The 19,940-nt window shown below is 58.6% G+C and overlaps 2 protein-coding genes across 2 annotated transcripts; both read right to left on the reverse strand.

Annotated features, from left to right (window-relative positions):
• Window positions 1-487: 487 nt before the first annotated feature.
• On the reverse strand, window positions 488-14,587 carry RBM42 (RNA binding motif protein 42). Its single transcript, XM_071419575.1, has 10 exons — window positions 14,355-14,587; window positions 13,024-13,126; window positions 11,724-11,808; window positions 10,974-11,039; window positions 8,867-9,051; window positions 7,567-7,725; window positions 5,385-5,570; window positions 4,627-4,747; window positions 2,104-2,298; window positions 488-740 (listed from the first exon to the last, which is right to left on the reverse strand). Exons 1-10 carry the CDS (start codon window positions 14,519-14,521, stop codon window positions 628-630), a joined length of 1,380 nt encoding a protein of 459 aa, XP_071275676.1. The 5' UTR covers window positions 14,522-14,587; the 3' UTR covers window positions 488-627.
• Window positions 14,588-14,666: 79 nt separating this feature from the next.
• On the reverse strand, window positions 14,667-16,736 carry TYROBP (transmembrane immune signaling adaptor TYROBP). The gene is made up of 4 exons (XM_071419581.1): window positions 16,547-16,736; window positions 15,809-15,835; window positions 15,604-15,720; window positions 14,667-14,823 (listed from the first exon to the last, which is right to left on the reverse strand). Exons 1-4 carry the CDS (start codon window positions 16,587-16,589, stop codon window positions 14,732-14,734), a joined length of 279 nt encoding a protein of 92 aa, XP_071275682.1. The 5' UTR covers window positions 16,590-16,736; the 3' UTR covers window positions 14,667-14,731.
• Between the last annotated feature and the right edge of the window lie 3,204 nt (window positions 16,737-19,940).

Here is a 19,940-nt window from a genome sequence, read left to right on the forward strand (position 1 = left end):
CTTCCCAATTCAAACCAGTCCAGACCAGTCCCAGCCCGGTTCAAACCAGTCCAGCCCAGTTTCTTCCCAGTCCAAGCCACTCCAGCCCAGTTCAAACCAGTCCAGCCCAGTTGCTCCCAGTTTAAACCAGTTCCTTCCCAGTTTAAACCAGTCCCTCCCAGTTTGTCTCAGTTCCCTCCCAGTCCCTCCCAGTCCATCCCAGTCTGTCCCAGTTGGGTTTATCTCAGTCCCAGTCCCTCCCAGTTTGGTTTATCTCAGTCCCAGTCCATCCCAGTCCATCCCAGTTTGGTTTATCTCAGTCCCAGTCCATCCCAGTCCATCCCAGTCCATCCCAGTCCCTCCCAATCCCCTCCCAGTCCCTCCCAGTCCCTCCCAGTTTGTCCCAGTTGGGTTTATCTCATTCCTAGTCCCTCCCAGTTTGTCCCAGTTCCCTCCCAGTCCCTCCCAGTTTGTCCCAGTCCCTCCCAGTCCCACACCAACGCTCCGCTACAGCTCTACCATCACCTTTATTGCCGTCCCAATCCCTCCCAGTTTGTCCCAGTTTGTCCCAGTCTGTTTCAGTTGGGTTTATCTCATTCCCGGTCCCTCCCAGTGCTCCCAGTTTGTCCCAGTCTGTCCCAGTCTGGGCTATCTCAGCCCCAGTTTCTTCTTCTCGCGCTGTTTGCGCCTCACCACCTCCAGGTTCCGGTCCTTCCATTGGCTCTTGCGCAGCTTGATGGGCCGGCTGCCCACGTACTTCCCTGGGGGGAACCAAACTGGGCTTACTGGGAGCACTGGGAGGGACTGGGAGGGGCTGGGGGGGGATGGGAGGGACTGGGATGGAACTGGGATAAACTGGGAGAGAATTGGAGGGGAGTGGGAGGAAATTGGGAGGGACTGGGAGGGGATTGGGAGGGACTGGGATGGAACTGGGAGGGGATGAGGAAAGGATTGGGGGGGACTGGGATATACTGGGAGGGGACTGGGAGGGACTGGGAGGGGCTGGGAGGGATTGGGAGGGACTTGGGGGGAATTGGATGGGACTGGGGTAAACTGGGATAAACTGGGAGGGACTGGGAGAGAATTGGAGGGGATTGGGAGGAAATTGGGAGGGACTGGGATGGACTGGGATAAACTGGGAGGGGATTGGGTGGGACTGGGAAGAAACTGGGATGGAACTGGGAGGGGGATGATGAAAAGATTTGGGGGGACTGGGATATACTGGGATAAACTGGGAGGGACTGGGAGGGGACTCGGAGGTTGGGGGTCCCCAATGTCCCCAATCCCCCCAATGCCCCCAATGTCCCCAATGTCCCCAACGATGTCCCCAGTGTCCCCTGTCACCGTTCATCTCCCGCGTGGCCCTGATGCACCCCAATGTCCCCAATCCCCCCGATGTCCCCAACATCCCTGATGTCCCCAATGTCCCCAATGTCCCCTGGGTGTCCCCAACGATGTCCCCTTTGGTGTCCCCTGTCACCGTTCATCTCGCGCATGGCCCTGACGCAGTCGTTGGGGTCCTTGAAGGACACGAAGCCGTAGCCCCAATGTCCCCAACATCCCTGATGTCCCCAATGTCCCCAACGTCCCCAGGGCTGTCCCCAATGTCCCCAACGATGTCCCCAGTGTCCCCTGTCACCGTTCATCTCGCGCATGGCCCTGACGTAGTCGTTGGGGTCCTTGAAGGACACGAAGCCGTAGCCCCAATGTCCCCAATGTCCCCAACATCCCTGATGTCCCCTGGGTGTCCCCAATGTCCCCAGTGTCCCCTTTGGTGTCCCCTGTCACCGTTCATCTCGCGCATGGCCCTGACGCAGTCGTTGGGGTCCTTGAAGGACACGAAATGTCCCCACTGTCCTCAAACCACCCAATGTCCCCCAATGTCCCCAGTGTCCCCAACATCCCTGATGTCCCCAATGTCCCCAACGTCCCCTGGGTGTCCCCAGTGTCCCCTTTGGTGTCCCCTGTCACCGTTCATCTCGCGCATGGCCCTGACGTACCCCAATGTCCCCAATCCCCCCATTGTCCCTGATGTCCCTGATGTCCCCAATGTCCCCAGGCTGTCCCCAATGTCCCCTGGGTGTCCCCAATGTCCCCAATGTCCCCTTTGGTGTCCCCTGTCACCGTTCATCTCGCGCATGGCCCTGACGTAGTCGTTGGGGTCCTTGAAGGACACGAAGCCGTAGCCCTTGGTCTTGCCCGAGCGCTTGTCCCGGATCACTTTGGCCTTCAGGAAGGACGGGAAGCGCCCGAAGGCACGGCCCAGCGTCTCGTCGTTCACCTCGTTGCCCAGGTCCCCGCAGAAAATGCGGAAATCGTCTGGAATTGGGGCGAAAAACGGCGGTTTTGGGTCGTTTCGGGGTCATCGGGGAGTTACGGGGTCGTGCTGAAGTTTTGGGGTCATCGCAAAGTTCTGAGGTCATGGGGAGACCTCGGGGCCATGACCTGGTCCAGAATCTCATCATAAACCTCATTGCCTAAAATCCCTACACGAGTTCTGAAAATCGCCTGAATTTGGGACGAAAAATGGCGATTCTGGGTCATTTTGGGGTCATCGGGGAGTTCCGGGATCGTCACAAAGTTTTGGGGTCATCGTGAAGTTCTGGGGTCAAGGAAAGGCTTTGGGGTTGTGGCCCAGTCCAAGGTCTCATCACTGACCTCATTCCCCAAATCCCCACAAAAAAACTGGAAATCGTCTGGAATTGGGGCGAAAAAACGGCGATTTTGGGTCATTTTGGGGTCATTGAGAAGTTACGGGATCGTCACGAAGTTTTGGGGTCATCACAAAGTTCTGGGGTCATGGGGAGACCTCAGGGCCATGACCTGGTCCAGAATCCCATCATAAACCTCATTCCCCAAATCCCCACAGAAGTTCTGAAAATCGCCTGAATTTGGGGCGAAAAACGGCGATTTTGGGTCATTTTGGGGTCATTGAAAAGTTACGGGATTGTCCTGAAGTTTTGGGATCGTTGTGAAGTTTTGGGGTCATGACCCAACCCAGGATGTTGTCATTGACCTCGTTCCCCAAAATTCCTACAGAAAATGTGGAAATTATCCTAAATTGGGGCGAAAAACGGCAATTTTGGGTCATTTTGGGGTCATTGGGAAGTTCTGGGGTCAAGGAAAGGCTTTGGGGTTGTGGCCCAGTCCAAGGTCTCATCACTGACCTCATTCCCCAAATCCCCACAAAAGAGCTGGAAATTGTCTGAAATTGGGGCGAAAAACGGCGATTTTGGGACATTTTGGGGTTATAGGGTCCTTAATGAAGTTATGGCATCATTATGGGGTCGTTCAGGGTTACAGGGACACCCCAAAGGTCAGGGTCAGGCCCAAAGTGTCCCCATTGACCTCGTTCCCCAAATCCCCAGTAAAGATCCAGGAATTGTCTGAATTTGGGGCGAAAAACGGCGATTTTGGGACATTTTGGGGTTATGGGGTCATCAATGAAGTTATGGGATCGTTGTGGGGTCACCCGGGGTTATTGGGACTCCCCAAAGGTCACGGGGTGATCCCAGTGCCCTCCCAGTATAAACCAGTAACCTCCCAGTTCCTCCCAATCCCCTCCCAGTTCCCTCCCAGTTTATCCCAGTCCCTCCCAGTATAAACCAGTCTTCTCCAGTTCCCTCCCAATCCCCTCCCACTCCCTCCCAGTATAAACCAGTTCCCCCCCAGTTCCCTCCCAGTCCCCACCAATCCCCTTCCAGTTTATCCCAGTCCCTCCCAATCCCATCCCAGTCCCTCCCAGTTTATTCCAGTCCCTCCCAGTCCATCCCAGTCCCCCCCAATCCCATCCCAGTCCCTCCCAGTTCCCTCCCAGTCCCTCCCAGTTTATCCCAGTCCCTCCCAGTCCCTCCCAGTTTATTCCAGTCCCTCCCAGTCCCCTCTAATCCCCTCCCAGTCCATTCCCAGTTCCCCCCCAGTCCATTCCCAGTCCCTCCCAGTTCCCTCCCAGTCCCTCCCAGTTTATCCCAGTCCCTCCCAGTTTATTCCAGTCCCCCCCAGTCCATTCCCAGTCCCTCCCAGTCCCCTCCAATCCCCTCCCAGTCCATTCCCAGTTCCCTCCCAGTTCCCTCCCAGTCCCTCCCAGTCCATTCCCAGTCCCCTCCAATCCCCTCCCAGTTTATCCCAGTCCCTCCCAGTCCATTCCCACTCTCTCCCAGTCCCTCCCAGTCCCCCTCAGTCCCCCCCAGTCCCTCCCAGTATATCCCAGTCCCCCCCAGTCCATTCCCAGTCCCCCCCAGTCCATTCCCAGTCCATTCCCAGTCCCTCCCAGTCCCTCCCAGTCCATCCCCAGTTCCCTCCCAGTCCCTCCCAGTTTATCCCAGTCCCTCCCAGTCCCTCCCAGTCCATTCCCAGTCCCTCCCAGTCCCTCCCAGTTCCCTCCCAGTTTATCCCAGACCCTCCCAGTCCATTCCCAGTCCATTCCCAGTCCATTCCCAGTCCCTCCCAGTCCCTCCCAGTCCATTCCCAGTCCATTCCCAGTCCATCCCAGTCCATCCCAGTCCATTCCCAGTCCCTCCCAGTCCATTCCCAGTCCCTCCCAGTCCCTCCCAGTCCATCCCAGTCCCTCCCAGTCCATTCCCAGTCCATTCCCAGTCCCTCCCAGTCCCTCCCAGTATATCCCAGTACATCCCAGTCCGTCCGTACCAGCGTCCCACTCCAGCAGGCTGGGATCCTCCCAGCTGCTCCCGGCCGCCGTTCGGATGCAGCGTTTCAGGCGCTCGCCCCGCCCCTTCCGCTTGTCCTCGGCCGCAGGCTCCGCCCCCACCTGATGGACAGCTGTCAATCACCCCCCCCGGACACGCCCACCCCGCCGGGACACACCCACACTGAAGGGAACCCCCGGGTTTGGAAGCTCCGCCCCTCTTTAGAGAGCCCCGCCCCATCGTTATGGAAAGGTGTCAATCACCAGGACACGCCCACTCAACCAAGGACACGCCCACCCTGAGGGAAACCCTATGGTTTTAGGCTCCACCCACTTTTAGATAGCCCCACCCCATCTTAATGGAAAGCTGTCAATCACCTGGACACACCCACCCCAAAATGGACACGCCCAGTCCACTCTGGCCACGCCCACCCAGGGGGAAATGGTTGATTTTGGGGCTCCTCCCACTTTTGGACATCCCACCCGCATTCTGACTGGCAGCTGTCAATCACCTTGGACACGCCTACATCTAGCCACACCCACTCCCATCTGGCCACGCCCACCCAGAAGTAAAACCCTGAATTTGGAGGCTCCGCCCCCTTTCCTGCAGCCCCACCCCAGGCTGATGAACAACTGTCAATCATTTAAGCCACACCCACTTCCCCTCCAGCACGACTCACTCCAAGCACTGAAACACCGCCCCCTTTAGCCCCACCCACCATTTCCCACCCAGGCCCCGCCCCTTTTAAGCCCCGCCCACCTCAGGCACAGGGAAGGGTGGGTCCTGTGGGCGGGTCCTGCGCAGGGGGCGTGGCACCGGTGCGATGTGGGCGGGGCCAGGCCGTGGCTCCGGAGGGGGTGTGGCCATGGCAGGGGGCGGAGCCGGGAGGCTGGGACCAATCCTGGGCTCCTCAGGGGGCAGGGCCCGAGGGGGCGGGGTCTCCTCCTGTGGGGGTGGGGTCAGAGAGGGGTTAAAGGGGGCGGAGCCACTTGTGGGAGGGGTTAAAGGGCAGGGGCAAAGGGGGCGGGGCTAAATAGAGTGGGGTTAAAGGGGAGGAGCTAAAAGAATTATTTAAAGGGGAGGGGCTAAAGGGGTGGGGTTGGAGTGGGAGGGGCTAAAAGGGAATTAATCAAAGGAGAGGGGCTAAACAGGATGGGGTTAAAAGGGGAGGGGCTAAAACATTCAATGAAAGGGGAGGAGCTAAAAGAGAATTAATTAAAGGGGAGGGGCTAAAGGGATGGGGTTGGAGTGGGAGGGGCTGAAAGAATTAAAGGGGAGGGGCTAAATGGGATGGGGTTAAAAGGGGAGGGGTTAACAAAAAGTTAATTAAGTGGGAGGGGCTAAAGGGGGAGGAGTCAAAGAAGGAGCAAATAAAGGGGTGGGGCTAAAGGGGATGCGGTTAAAAGGGGAGGGGCTTAAACAGAATCAATTGAAGGGGAGGGGCTAAGCAGGGTGGGGTTAAATGGGGCGTGGCTGAATGGGGCGGGGCCAAAGGGGGCGTGGCCTGGAGGGGTGGGGCCTCATCTTTGGGGAATGGGGGCTGGAGAGGGCGGGGCCTCCTGTGGGGGAGGGGTGAAGGGGGAGGGGTTTAAAAGGGGGTGGGGCCACAGAGGTGACACTGGGGGGGGTCACGGAGGTTTGGGGACACCGGGGGGCTCACGGGGACATTTGGGGACATTGCGGGGGTCACAGGAACATTTGGGGACATTTGGGGACACTTGAGGACATTTGATGACATTGGAGTGCCCCTGGGGACATTTGGGGACATTTGGGGACACCGAGGTGACACTAGGGGGCCCCTGGGGACACTTGGGGACACTGAGGTGACCCTGGGGAGCCCCTGGGGACATTTGGGGACATCTGGGGACACCGAGGTGACACTGGGGGGCCCCTGGGGACACTTGGGGACACTGAGGTGACCCTGGGGAGCCCCTGGGGACATTTGGGGACATCTGGGGACACCGAGGTGACACTAGGGGGGCCCTGGGGACACTTGGTGACCCTGGGGACACCTGGGGACATTTGGTGACCCTGGGGACACTTGGGGACACCTGGGGACCCTGGGGACACTTGGGGACACCGGGGGACCCTGGGGACATTTGGTGGCATTGGGGGGTTCCTGGGGACCCTGGGGACATTTGGGGACACCTCGGGACACCGAGGTGACCCTGGGGGGCCCCTGGGAACACCTGGGGACACTTGGGGACATTGGGGGGTTCCTGGGGACACCGAGGTGACACTGGGGTGCTCCTGGGGACATCTGGGGACACTTGGTGACCCTGGGGGGCCCCTGGGGACATTTGGGGACACTGAGGTGACCCCGGGGACACTTGGGGACACTTGGTGACCCTGGGGACACCTGGGGACAGTTGGTGCCATTTGGGGACCCTGGGGACACCGAGGTGACCCTGGGGACACCTGGGGACATTTGGGGACACCCGGGGACCCTGGGGACATTTGGGGACACCTGGGGACATTTGGTGACCCTGGGGTGCTCCTGGGGACACTTGGGGACATTTGGGGACACCTGGGGACACTGAGGTGACACCTGGGGACACTTGGGGACACCTGGGGACATTTAAGGGCATTTGGTGACAATGGGGGGCTCCTGGGGACATTTGGGGGTTCCTGGGGACACTTGGGGACCTTTGACGACATTTGGTGACACTGGGGTCTCCTGGGGACACCTGGGGACATTTGGTGACCCTGGGGACATTTGAGGACATCTGGTGACATTGGGGTGCCCCTGGGGACATTTGGTGACCCTGGGGACACTTGGTGCCATTTGGGGACACCTGGGGACACCGAGGTGCCCCTGGGGGGCTCCTGGGGACACTTGGGGACACTTGGGGACAATTTGGGGACACCTGGGGACACTGGGGACATTTGGGGACACCGAGGTGACACTTGGTGCCACCCGGTGCCAGCCGTGAGCGCTCACCGGGGCGCGGCGGGGCGGGGCCGGGTACACGGTGGGCGCGGCCTGGATGACGGGCGGGGTCGGCTTGGGGGGGCCGGGGGCGGGGCCCGGGGGGGGCACTCGGGGTCCCCCCGGGGTCACCGGGGGCAGGGGGGGCACGGGCGCCCCTCCCCCCCCGGCCTGAGGGGGCAAACGGGGTCAGGAAAGGGAAAAAAAATGGCAAAAAACGCAAATTCTGACCCGAAAACAACCCCGAATTCTACCCAAGAAATTCCAAAATTCTGACCCAAAAAAACCCCCAAATTCTACCAAAAAATCCCAAAATTCTGCACTAAAAAACCCCAAATTCTACCCAAAAATCCCAAAATTCTGCACTAAAAAAACCCCAAATTCTACCCAAAAATCCCAAAATTCTGACCCAAAAAACCCCAAATTTTGTGCCATAAAACCCTCAAATTCTGCCTCGAAAAAATGCAAATTCTGCACAAAAAAACCCCAAATTTTGTGCCATAAAAACCCCAAATTCTGCCTCGAAAAAATGCAAATTCTGACCCAAAAAACCCCCAAATTTTACCAAAAAATCCCAAAATTCAGACCCAAAAAACCCCAAATTCTACCAAAAAATTCCAAAATTCTGACCCAAAAAAACCCCCAAATTTTGTGCCATAAAAGCCCCAAATTCTGCACAAAAAACCCCCAAATTCTACCAAAAAATTCCAAAATTCTGACCCAAAACCCGCCCCAAGTTCTTCACTAAAAAATCAGAAATTATGGAAAAATTCCAAATTTTGCAATTAAAAACCCCAAATTCGGCACAAATTCCACCAGTCCCTCCCAGTTCCCCCCCAGTTCCCTCCCAGTTCCCCCCCAGTCTCTCCCAGTCCCTCCCAGTCCCTCCCAGTCCCTCCCAGTTTATCCCAGTTTATCCCATATGGTCCCAGTCCCTCCCAGTATATCCCACTTTGATCCCAGTCCATTCCCAGTCCCTCCCAGTCCCTCCCAGTCCCCCCCAGTTCCCTCCCAGTCCCTCCCAGTCCCTCCCAGTCCCTCCCAGTCCCCCCCAGTTCCCTCCCAGTCCCTCCCAGTCCCTCCCAGTCCCTCCCAGTCCATCCCAGTCCCCCCCATTCCCTCCCAGTCCATCCCAGTTTATCCCAGTCCCTCCCAGTCCCTCCCAGTCCATCCCAGTCCCTCCCAGTTTATCCCAGTCCATCCCAGTTCCCTCCCAGTCTATCCCAGTTCCCTCCCAGTCCATCCCAGTTTATCCCAGTTCCCTCCCAGTCCCTCCCAGTTTATCCCAGTCCATCCCAGTTCATCACTCACCGCTCCGGCCGCTCTCAGGGCCCCTCCCCCGCCCATGGGTGCCCCCAGGGGGGGGGTGGGGGGGGGTCTCTGCAGTGGGGGAGGGGCGAGCAGCAGGGGGGGGGGCGGGGGGGGCCCCCAGGGGAGGCCCCACCCCCACCATGGCCCCGGGGGGGGGGCGCAGGGCCAGGGGACCCCGGGGACCCGCTGGGGACACAAAGAGGGGCGGGGACAGGAGAGGAGGGGGCGGAGTCACCACAGGGGTCACGGGGACACCGCGGGGACAGCAGCGCCCGCCAATGGCCCCAAATGGCCCCAAATCTGCCCAAAAATGGACACGGAAATGGCCCCAAATCGCCCAAAAATGTACCCGGAAATGGCCCCAAATCCCTCCAAAGTCACCCCAAAAATGGACCCAAAAATGGCCCCAAATCCGCCCAAAAATGTACCCGGAAATGGCCCCAAATCCCCCCAAAGTCACCCCAAAACTGGACCCGAAAATGGCCCCAAATCCCTCCAAAAATGTATCTGAAAATGGCCCCAAATCGCCAAAAAATGTACCCGGAAATGGCCCCAAATCCGCCCAAAAAATGGACCCAAAAATGGCCCCAAATCCTCCCAAAAATGTACCCGGAAATGGCCCCAAATCCCCCAAAAATGTAACCGGAAATGGCCCCAAATCCCCCCAAAAATGTACCCGAAAATGGCCCCAAATCCCTCCAAAAATGTACCCGAAAATGGCCCCAAATCCGCCCAAAAAATGGACACGGAAATGGCCCCAAATCCCCCCAAAGTCACCACAAAAATGGACCCAAAAATGGCCCCAAATCCCTCCAAAAATGGACCCGAAAATGGCCCCAAAACCCCCCAAAAATGTACCCGGAAATGGCCCCAAATCCCCCCAAAAATGGATGCGAAAATGGCCCCAAATCCCCCACAAAGTCACCCCGAAAATGGCCCCAAATCCCCCCAAAGTCACCACAAAAATGGACCCAAAAATGGCCCCAAATCCCTCCAAAAATGGACCCGAAAATGGCCCCAAAACCCCCCAAAAATGTACCCGGAAATGGCCCCAAATCCCCCCAAAAATGGATGCGAAAATGGCCCCAAATCCCCCACAAAGTCACCCCGAAAATGGCCCCAAATCCCCCCAAAGTCACCACAAAAATGTCCCCGAAAATGGCCCCAAATCCCCCCAAAGTCACCCCAAAAATGTCCCTGAAAATGGCCCCAAATCCCCCCAAAGTCACCACAAAAATGCACCCGAAAATGGCCCCAAATCCGCCCACAAAATGGACCCGGAAATGGCCCCAAATCCCCTCAAAAATGTACCCGGAAATGGCCCCAAATCCCCCCAAAGTCACCCCAAAAATGCACCCGAAAATGGCCCCAAATCCCCCCCAAAAATGGACACAGAAATGGCCCCAAATCGCCAAAAAATGGACCCGGAAATGGCCCCAAATCCGCCCAAAAAATGGACCCAAAAATGGACCCGGAAATGGCCCCAGATCCGCCCAAAAATGGACCCGGAAATGGCCCCAAATCCCCAAAAAAAGGACCTGAAAATGGCCCCAAATCCCCCCAAAAATGCACCCGAAAATGGCCCCAAATCCCACCAAAAAATGTACCCGGAAATGGCCCCAAATCCCCCCAAAGTCACCACAAAAATGGACCCGGAAATGGCCCCAAATCCCCCCAAAAATGCACCCGAAAATGGCCCCAAATCCGCCCAAAAAATGGACCCGGAAATGGCCCCAAATCCCCCCAAAGTCACCCCAAAAATGTCCCCAAATCCCTCCAAATGTCACCCCAAAAAATGGCCCCAAATCCCCCCAAATGTCACCCCAAAAATGTCCCCAAAAAACTCCCCAAACTCCCCAATGTCCCCTCAAAAATGTCCCCAAAAGTGTCCCCATATCCCCCCCAAATGTCACCCCAAAAATGTCCCCAAACCCCCCCAATGTCACCCCAAAATATCCCCAGAAATGTCCCTAAAAATGTCCCCAGACCCCCCCAATGTCCCCAAACCCCCCAATGTCCCCAGTGTCCCCAAACCCCCCAATGTCCCCAACCCCCCCCAATGTCCCCAAGCCCCCTCAATGTCCCCAGTGTCCCCAGTGTCCCCGTACCCGGTCTCTGCAGCACGTGTGGCACGAAGGCCGGGCGCAGGATCGGCGGCCGCTGCGGTGACACTGCTGGGGACAGAGGGGACAGTGGGGACATTGGGGACACTGGGGACAGCCAGGGGACTTGGGGGACAGCCAGGGAGAGTCAGGGGACAGTGGGGACATAGGGGACAGCCAGGGGACAGCAGAGGACACTGGGGTTGGGGACAGCCAGGGGACATTGGGGACACTGGGAAGAGCCAGGGGACAGTGGGGACAGCCAGGGGACATTGGGGACACTGGGGACATTGGGGACAGCCAGGGGACATTGGGGACAGCCAGGGTGAGCCAGGGGACAGCAGTGACACTGCTGGGGACAGAGGGGACATTGGGGACACTGGGGACAGCGGGGACAGCCAGGGAGAGCCAGGGGACATTGGGGACATTGAGGACAGGAGGGGACAGCCAGGGAGAGCCAGGGCACATTGGGGACATTGGGGACAGCCAGGGGACAGCAGGGGACATTGGGGACAGCAGTGACACCACTGGGGACAGCCAGGGGACAGCAGGGGACACTGGGGTTGTGGACAGCCAGGAGACAGCAGTGACACTGCTGGGGACAGCCAGGGGACATTGGGGACAGTGGGGCTGGGGACACTGGGGACAGCAGGGGACAGCAGGGGACAGCAGAGGACAATGGGGACAGCCAGGGGACACTGAGGGGACACAGAGGGGACACGGAGGGGACACGGAGGGGACACTGGTGGCACTGACCTGGCCCCACGAAGGGCACCGGGGGTGTCCCCAAGGGGGGGACGGTGGCAGCGGCGGCGGCGCGAGCCTCGAGAGACTGCTGGACCTGGGGACAGAGCGGGGACACTGAGGGGACAATGGGGACACTGGGGGGACAGTGGGGACAGTGGGGACACTGAGGGGACAATGGGGACACTGGGGGGACAGTGGGGACAGAGCGGGGACACTGAGGGGACAATGGGGACACTGGGGACACTGAGGGGACAGCCAGGGGACACTGGGGGGACTGGGGACAGTGGGGACACTGAGGGGACATTGGGGGGACACTGGGGGGATTGGGGAGAGTGGGGACACTGAGGGGACATTGGGGGGACACTGGGGGGACTGGGGACACTGAGGGGACATTGGGGGATTTGGGACATTGGGGACACTGAGGGGACACTGAGGGGACACTGAGGGGACAGCCAGGGGACATTGAGGGGACAGCCAGGGGATATTGGGGGGACTGGGGACAGTGGGGACGCTGAGGGGATTGGGGACAGTGGGGACACTGAGGGCACTGAGGGGACACTGGGGACACTGAGGGGACAGCCAGGGGACACTGGGGACACTGAGGGGACACTGAGGGGATTGGGGACACTGGGGACACTGAGGGGACAGTGGGGACACTGAGGGGACAGTGAGAGGGGTTGGGGGCATTGGGGACCCTGGGGACATTGGGGGATTGGGGATTTTGGGGACCTTGGGTGTGTTGGGGACATTGGGGTCACTAAGGGGACATTGGGGACATTGAGGGGATTGGGGACATTGGGGACATTGGGGACATTGGGGGGATTTGGGGGATCGGGGATATTGGGGGGACATTGGGAGGATTTGGGGACATTGAGGGGACATTGGGTGGGGACATTGAGGGGACATTGGGGACATCAGGGGGACATTGGGGGGATTGGGGACATCAGGGGGACATCGGGGGGATTGGGGACATTGGGGATTTGGGGACAGTGAGAGGGCATTGGGAACATTGGTGACATGAGGGGGGGACATTGAGGACATTTGGGGGCATTGGGGACACTGGGGACACTGGGGACACTGAGGGGACATTTGGGGACACTGGGGACATTTGGGGGCATTTGGGACATTGGGAGCACATTGGGGACACTGAGGGACATTTGGGGACATTGGGGACACTGAGGGGACAGTGGGGACACTGAGGGGACATTGGGGACATTTGGGGACACTGGGGACATTTGGGGACACTGAGGGGACACTGAGGGGACACTGGGGACACTGGTGACAATCGGGGACACTTTTGGGGACACACCTGCTGGTAGGTGTTGGTGGCGATGATCGGGCGCAGGACGGGGGGCGGGGCCAAAGGGTCCCCGGGGGCGGGGCCTGGAGCCCCCAGCACCTCCTGCTCGAACCTGCACCAGTACAGACCAGTAAGGACCAGTACGGACCAGTATAAACCAGTATGGACCAGTACAGACCAGTACAAACCAGTATGGACCAGTACAGACCAGTATGGACCAGTATAAACTAGTACAGACCAGTTTGGATCAGTAGCGACCAGTACAAACCAATACGGACCAGTATAAACCAGTATGGACCAGTACAGACCAGTATAAATGGGTATGGACTGGTATAAACCAGTAAAAACCGGTATGGACCAGTATGGATGTGTACAAACCAGTATGGACCAGTATAAACCAGTATAGACCAGTCTGGATCAGTAACAACCAGTACAAACTGATACAGACCAGTATAAACCAGTACGGACCATTATGGACCAGTATGGACCAATATGAACTTGCCTGGACTGATACGGGCCGGTACAAACCAGTATGGACCAGTCTGCACCAGTATAACCCAGTAAGGACAAGTATAGACCAGTATAAACCAGTACAGACCAGCACAAACCAATACAGGCCAAATAGATCAGTATAGACCAGTAGAAACCAGTATAAAACCAGTACGGACCAGTATGAACTAATGTAAACCAGTATAAACCAGCATAGACCAGTACAGACCAGTATGGTCTAGTATAAACCAGTATGGATGAGTAAGGGCCACTATAAACCAGTATAAAACCAGTATGGACCAGTATGGACCTGAACGGACCAGTAGGGACTGGTATGGACCAGTAGAAACCAGTATGGACCAGTACGGACCAGTATAAACCAGTACAGACCAGTATGGACTGGTATGGAACAGTATGGACCAGTAGGGACCAGTATAAATCAGTACAGACCAGTATGAACCAGTATATACAAGCACAAACCAGTACAAACCAGTACGGACGAGTAAGGACTGGTACAAACCAGTATAGACTTCTATGGGCTGATATGGACCAGTATAAACCAGTATAAACCAGTAAGGACCAGTATGGACTGGGGACCGCCCACTGACCTCCCAGTAACCTCCCCGACCCTCCCAGTACCCCCAAACCCCGCCCCTGTTACCCCGGCAACGCCAGGCCCCGCCCCTCCCTCCCTCAAGCCACGCCCGCGTTACCACAGCAACCTCCAGACCCCGCCCCTCTCTCCATCAAACCCCGCCCCCGTTGCCATGGCATCGCTCAGACCACGCCCGTCTATCAAGCTCCGCCCCCTCCCGTCCGCCATGACAGCCCCGCCGCTCCCTTTCCCTCACAGCGCCATCTCCGCCTCCATCTCCTTCAGCCGCTCCTCGCCGCTCTTCACCGCGGCCCCGCCGCCTCCCGCCACCGCTCCGGGCCCCGCCGCCACCACCGCGGCACCGGGTCCGGCTCCCGCCGCCATTCCCGGCCCCGCCGCTCCGGGAGCCGCCGTCGCCGCCATGGCTGGAACCGCCACAGCCACTTCCGCCCGCCTGAGGGGCACTTCCGGCGCGGCGCAGTGACGTCACTCAGCGCGACAACACTTCATTTTTAATAAACAGAGGCGGATTTGGGGCGAAATCAGTGAGAAACGGACAAAAATGGCAGCAGAAGGGGCAAAAAGCGCTTTAATGGCGGCAGCGGAGGGCGGAGACCGCGGGGGAGGCGGCGCTCAGCGCTTGAGCTCGCTGTAGATGTCCCTGCGCGCGCCCTGCAGCTCCTGGTAGTGCGAGTCCTGCTCCGGGGGGCGGGGCTTGGGCGGGGCTGTGGGGAAAGGGGGCGTGGTCAGAGTGGAGACGCGCCTACTTTAATGGGAGCCACGCCCACCGCGTGGTTGTGGTGGGGGTGATTATTGGTTGGTCACGCCCCCATTTGGGTTTTGGCTCCGCCCATTAATGGGTTTAATCACGCCCCTGATTCATCCCAGTTACTCCCAGTGCTCCCAGTAACTCCCAATAAATCCCAGTAACCCCCAGTGCCTTCCCAGTGCTCCCAGTAACTCCCAGTAACCCCCAGTGCCCTCCCAGTAACTCCCAGTAACCTCCCATTGCTCCCAGTAACCCCCAGTGCCCTCCCAGTAACTCCCTGTGCCTCCCAGTGCTCCCAGTATCCCCACAGTAACTCCCAGTAACCCCCAGTAACTCCCAGTGCCTTCCCAGTTCTCCCAGTAATGGCCCAGACCCCTCCCAGTCCCTCCCAGTGCATTCCCAGTCCCTCCCAGTAATGCCCTGGAACCTTCCCAGGGCTCCCAGTAACCCCCTTAAACCCCGCCCACTGTTCCCAGTGCCCTCCCAGTATCTCCCAGTGCTCCCAGTAACCCCCAGCGCCCTCCCAGTAACTCCCAGTAACTCCCAGTAACCCACAAATGGCTCCTCCCCTTTGGCCACACCCACAATTTCTCCCTCCTTTTAAGCCACGCCCACATCCAGTCCCTCCCTCTTTAGCCACGCCCCTAACTGCCCTCTCCAGATTGGCCACGCCCACAAATGCTCCCTCCCCGTTGGCCACGCCCATAAACACCTCCTCCACCTTGGCCCCGCCCACCTCTGTGGCCCCGCCACGCCAGCCAATAAGCTCCGCCCGCGATCAGGAGTGTGATGATGATGTCACCAACAACGAGCGCTGTGATTGGTCCCGGCCCCAGGAGGCACCCGGAACAATCTGGAAAAGGGAGGGGGAGGGGACACCTTGTGACCCCGCTGTGACCTTTGACCCCTCCCATGACCCCAGGGTGGGGGAGGGGCCTTACCTCGCTCTGCCGCGGCCAATCCTGAGGCTGGGAATTAATGAAGGGGGTGGGGCTTGTGAGCCACTCCCACTTTGGCCACACCCACAGATTCGGGAGGGGGAGGGGCCAAAGGGTGGGGGAGGGGTGAAATGGGAGGGGCAAAAGGGATGGGAGGGGCAGAAATGGCTGGAGGAGGGGCTTAATGGTGGGGGAGGAGCTAAAATGGTGGGGGAGGGGCAAAAGGGAGGGGATGGGGAAAGGTAGAAATGAATGTGGGAGGGGCTTAAAGGTGGGGCGGGGCTAAAAGTGGGGGAGTGGCAAATATGGGAGGGGCTAAAGGGAGTGGGAGGGGCAAAAACAGGTGGGGGAGGGGCTAAAGGGTGGGGGAGGGGCACAGTGGGAACTTCCGGGTGGGGGAGGGGTCTTCAAAGTGTAGGGGAGGGGCTTAGAGGGGCCCCACGGGATGGGGGAGGGGCTCGGGGGGTCCCCAGAGGGTGGGGGAGGGGCTCGAGGGGTCCGCAGAGGGTGGGGGAGGGGCTCGAGGGGTCCCCAGAGGGTGGGGGAGGGGCCAATCCCCCCCATTTCTCCGCCATTCCCCTCCCCCATCCTGGCCCGGTCACTTCTGCTTTTGGGGGAGGGGTAAAGGGGGGGGGTCACAGGGGGTGGGGGAGGGGCAGAGAGGGTCCCTCGGGGTGGGGGAGGGGCAGTGGGGGGTCACAGGGTAGGGGAGGGGCCCTCGGGGTGGGGGAGGGGCCTCACCGAGCAGCAGCAGGAGCAGGCCGAGGGTCCCAGGGGGGGCCATGGTGGCGCTGGGGGAGGGGAAAGGGGCGGGGCCTGGTGTGGCAACTCAGGCCACGCCCCCTTTCTGCCCTCAGCGTCTGATTGGGTGGCACTGTGACCCCACCTAAAACTCCTGACCCCCCCGTGCCCAAAACTTCCCCTTTTTGGGGTCCCTGCGGTGGCCACGCCCCTTCCCTGCGAGCCCCTCCCATTCGCCGGCAAGTTCTGTGTTTAATAAGCCCCGCCCCGCCTTTAAACCCCGCCCCCTTTTAAATGAGCGCGGGCCCTTTAAGGCTCCGTGGGCCGAGCCCCCAGAACCCTTTAAGCCCCGCCCTCCTCGCGCTCTGATTGGCTGCATAATAGGCGGACTTCCGGCGCGCCGATTGGCTCCGGTAGCGTGACTAAACTCGGAAGTGGCGCTCTGATTGGCTCGATTTGACGAGGCGGGAGTAAGGCGGGAAAGGAACGGCGCTGATTGGTCCGCGCCGTGCCGGGATGGGCGTGGCCTGAGCGCGCGCAAGGCAGGGCGGGAAAGGAGCGGCCTGAGGGAGCCCCGCGCGGGCGCGACCACTGCAGGTACGGGGGGGGGGAAATTGGGGGGTCCGGAGGGGATTTCGGGGTTCCTGAAGGAATCTGGGGGATCCTGAGGGCATTTAGGGGATTCCGAGGGGAATTTGGGGGGTTCTGGGGAGGGTTGGAGGGGTTTGGGGGGTCCTGAGGGGGTTTTGGGGGGCTCCTGTGAGGGTTTTGGGGGGTTTGGGAGGGACCATTGCGTGCGGGGCCGGGGGGGATTTGGGGGGTTCCTGAGGGGCTTTGGGGGGTTCGAGGGAAATTTGGGGGGTCCGTAGGAAATTTGGGGTGGATTTGGGGGGTCCTAAGGGGGATTTTTGGGGTCCTGGGAGGGATTAGGGGGGGTTCCAGGATAATTTGGGGTGTTCTGAGGTGGTGCGGGAGGATTTGGGGGGGGTTCAGGGGTTCCTGAGGGGATTTGGGGGGGTCTGTTGGGGTTTGGGGGTGTCTGGAAGGGATTTGGGAGGCCGGGGGGGGGGGAGTTTGGGGGCCTGGGGGGAATTTTGGGGGGTTTTGGTTGGGTTTGGGGGAATTTTGGGGGGATCTGGGGGGTCCCGAGGTGTTTTAGGGGAATTTGGGGGGGGATTTGGGGGAGAATTTGGGGGATCCTGAAAGAATTTGGGGAGTCCTGGGGGGGTTCAGTGGAATTTAGGGGGATTTTGGGTTATTTTGGGGGAATTTTGGGGAATCTGGAGAGAATTTGGGGGGAATTTGGGGAGATTTGGGGGGTCCTGGAGGGATTTGGGGGTCCTGGGAGGATCCATGTCGGGTTTTGGGGGGGGGGGGGATTTTGGGGGTGTGGGAGGGACCATTTTGGGGTTTTGGGGGTTTCTGAGGGATTTTGGGGGGGGCTTGAGGGGGAATCGGGGTTTGCTGAGTGAATTTTTGGGGTTCCGGGTGGGATTTGGGGTCTCCCGAGTGGATTTTGAGTGTTTTTGGGGGAATTTCAGGAGATTCCAGGTGGGATTTTGGGGGTCCCAGCTGTGATTTGAGCTCCCCAGTTGTAACTTTGGTTAATCCCGGGTGGGATTTTGGGGTTCCCAGGTGGGATTTTGGGGGTTCCCATGCAGATTTTGGGGTTCCCAGGTGGGATTTTGGGGTTCCCAGGTGGGTCCCGGGTGCTTTTGGTGATCCCAGGTGGGATTTTGGGCTTCTTTGAGTGGATTTTGGGTGGTTTTGGGTGAATCCAGGTGGGATTTTGGGGGTTCCCAAGTGGACTTTGGGGTTTCCAGGTGGGTCCCGGGTGGGATTTTGGGGGTTCCCAGGTGAAACTTTGGTCGATCCTGGGTGGGATTTTGGGGTTTTCTGAGTGGATTTTGGGTGTGTTTAGGAGTTCCCAGATGGGATTTTGGGGGTTCCCAGGTGGATTTTGGGTGGTTTTGGGTGAATCCAGGTGGAATTTTGGGGTTTCCAGGTGGGATTTGGGATTTCTGAGTGGATTTTGGGGGTTTCTGAGTGGATTTTGGGTGGTTTTGGGTGAATCCGGGTGGAATTTTGGGGTTCCCAGGTGGGTCCCGGGTGCTTTTGGGCAATCCCAGGTGGAACTTTAGTCGATCCCAGGTGGGATTTTGGGGGTTCCCAGGTGGATTTTGGGGTTTTCTGAGTGGATTTTGGGTGGTTTTGGGTGAATCCAGGTGGGATTTTGGGGGTTCCCAGGTGGATTTTGGGGGTTCCCAAGTGGATTTGGGGTTTCCAGGTGGGATTTTGGGGGTTCCCAGGTGGGATTTTGGGTGTGATTAGGAGTTCCCGGGTGGAATTTTGGGGTTCCCGGTGGATTTTGGGGGTTCCCAAGTGGATTTTGGGCAATCCCAGGTGGATTTGGGGTTTTCTGCATGGATTTTGGGTGATCCCAGGTGGATTTTGGGGGTTCCCAAGTGGGTTCTGGGTGGTTTTGGGTGAATCCAGGTGGGATTTTGGGGGTTCCCAAGTGGATTTTGGGGTTTCCAGGTAGGTCCCAGGTGGGATTTTGGGGTTCCCAGGTGGGATTTTGGGGGTTCCCATGCAGATTTTGGTGTTCCCAGGTGGGATTTTGGGGGTTCCCATGCAGATTTTGGGGTTCCCATGCTGATTTTGGGGTTTCCAGGTGGGTCCCAGGTGGGATTTTGGGGGTTCCCAGGTGGATTTTGCTGGTTCCCAAGTGGATTTTGGGAGATTCCAGATGAATTTGGGGTTTTCTGAGTGGATTTTGGGTGGTTTTGGGTGAATCCGGGTGGAATTTTGGGGTTCCCAGGTGGGTCCCGGGTGGGATTTTGGGGTTCCCAGCTGTGATTTGAGCTCCCCAGTTGTAACTTTGGTTGATCCTGGGTGGGATTTTGGGGGTTCCCAGGTGGATTTTGGGGTTTTCTGAGTGGATGTTGGGGTTTTCTGAGTGGATTTTGGGTGGTTTTGGGCAATCCTAGGTGGGATTTGGGGGGTTCCCAGGTGGGATTTTGGAGTTTCCAGGTGGGTCCCATGTGGGATTTTGGGGGTTCCCAAGTGGATTTTGGGGTTCCCGGGTGGGTTCTGGGTGGTTTTGGGTGAATCCAGGTGGGATTTTGGGGGTTCCCATGCAGATTTTGGGGTTCCCAGGTGGCATTTGAGCTCCCCAGTTGTAACTTTGGTCGATCCCTGGTGGGATTTTGTTGTTTTTTAAGCGACTTTCAGCCGCTTTCATTCGCCCTTACCCACAATTTCCCCCCTTTTTTTCCACCATTCCGCCCCAAATTTGCTGAATTTCGTTCTTTTCCCTCTTTCCCCTCCCCAACCCCGTTTTTTTTTGCCCTTTCCAGGCCATGCCCCGGCCGCGCTGCAGCCGCTGCGCGCT

This window comes from Agelaius tricolor, unplaced genomic scaffold (genome assembly GCF_023055355.1).
Source record: "Agelaius tricolor isolate 1412-34295 unplaced genomic scaffold, bAgeTri1.0.p SCAF_111, whole genome shotgun sequence".
Taxonomy (NCBI): domain Eukaryota; kingdom Metazoa; phylum Chordata; class Aves; order Passeriformes; family Icteridae; genus Agelaius; species Agelaius tricolor.

Bases quoted from the DNA above. Each gene is read 5' to 3' on its own strand.
- RBM42 (XM_071419575.1), bottom strand. From the start codon at position 14,521: ATGGCGGCGACGGCGGCTCCCGGAGCGGCGGGGCCGGGAATGGCGGCG. The intron at 11,809-13,023 runs GTGTGTCCCCAA...CTCTGTCCCCAG, and splicing joins CCACCAACACCTACCAGCAG to GTCCAGCAGTCTCTCGAGGC. The intron at 741-2,103 runs GTGACAGGGGAC...GGTTCCCCCCAG, and splicing joins GGCCATGCGCGAGATGAACG to GGAAGTACGTGGGCAGCCGG.
- TYROBP (XM_071419581.1), bottom strand. From the start codon at position 16,589: ATGGCCCCCCCTGGGACCCTCGGCCTGCTCCTGCTGCTGCTCG. The intron at 15,836-16,546 runs GTGAGGCCCCTC...ATTAATTCCCAG, and splicing joins CCTGCTCCTGCTGCTGCTCG to CCTCAGGATTGGCCGCGGCA. The intron at 15,721-15,808 runs GTAAGGCCCCTC...TCCCTTTTCCAG, and splicing joins ATTGGCCGCGGCAGAGCGAG to ATTGTTCCGGGTGCCTCCTG.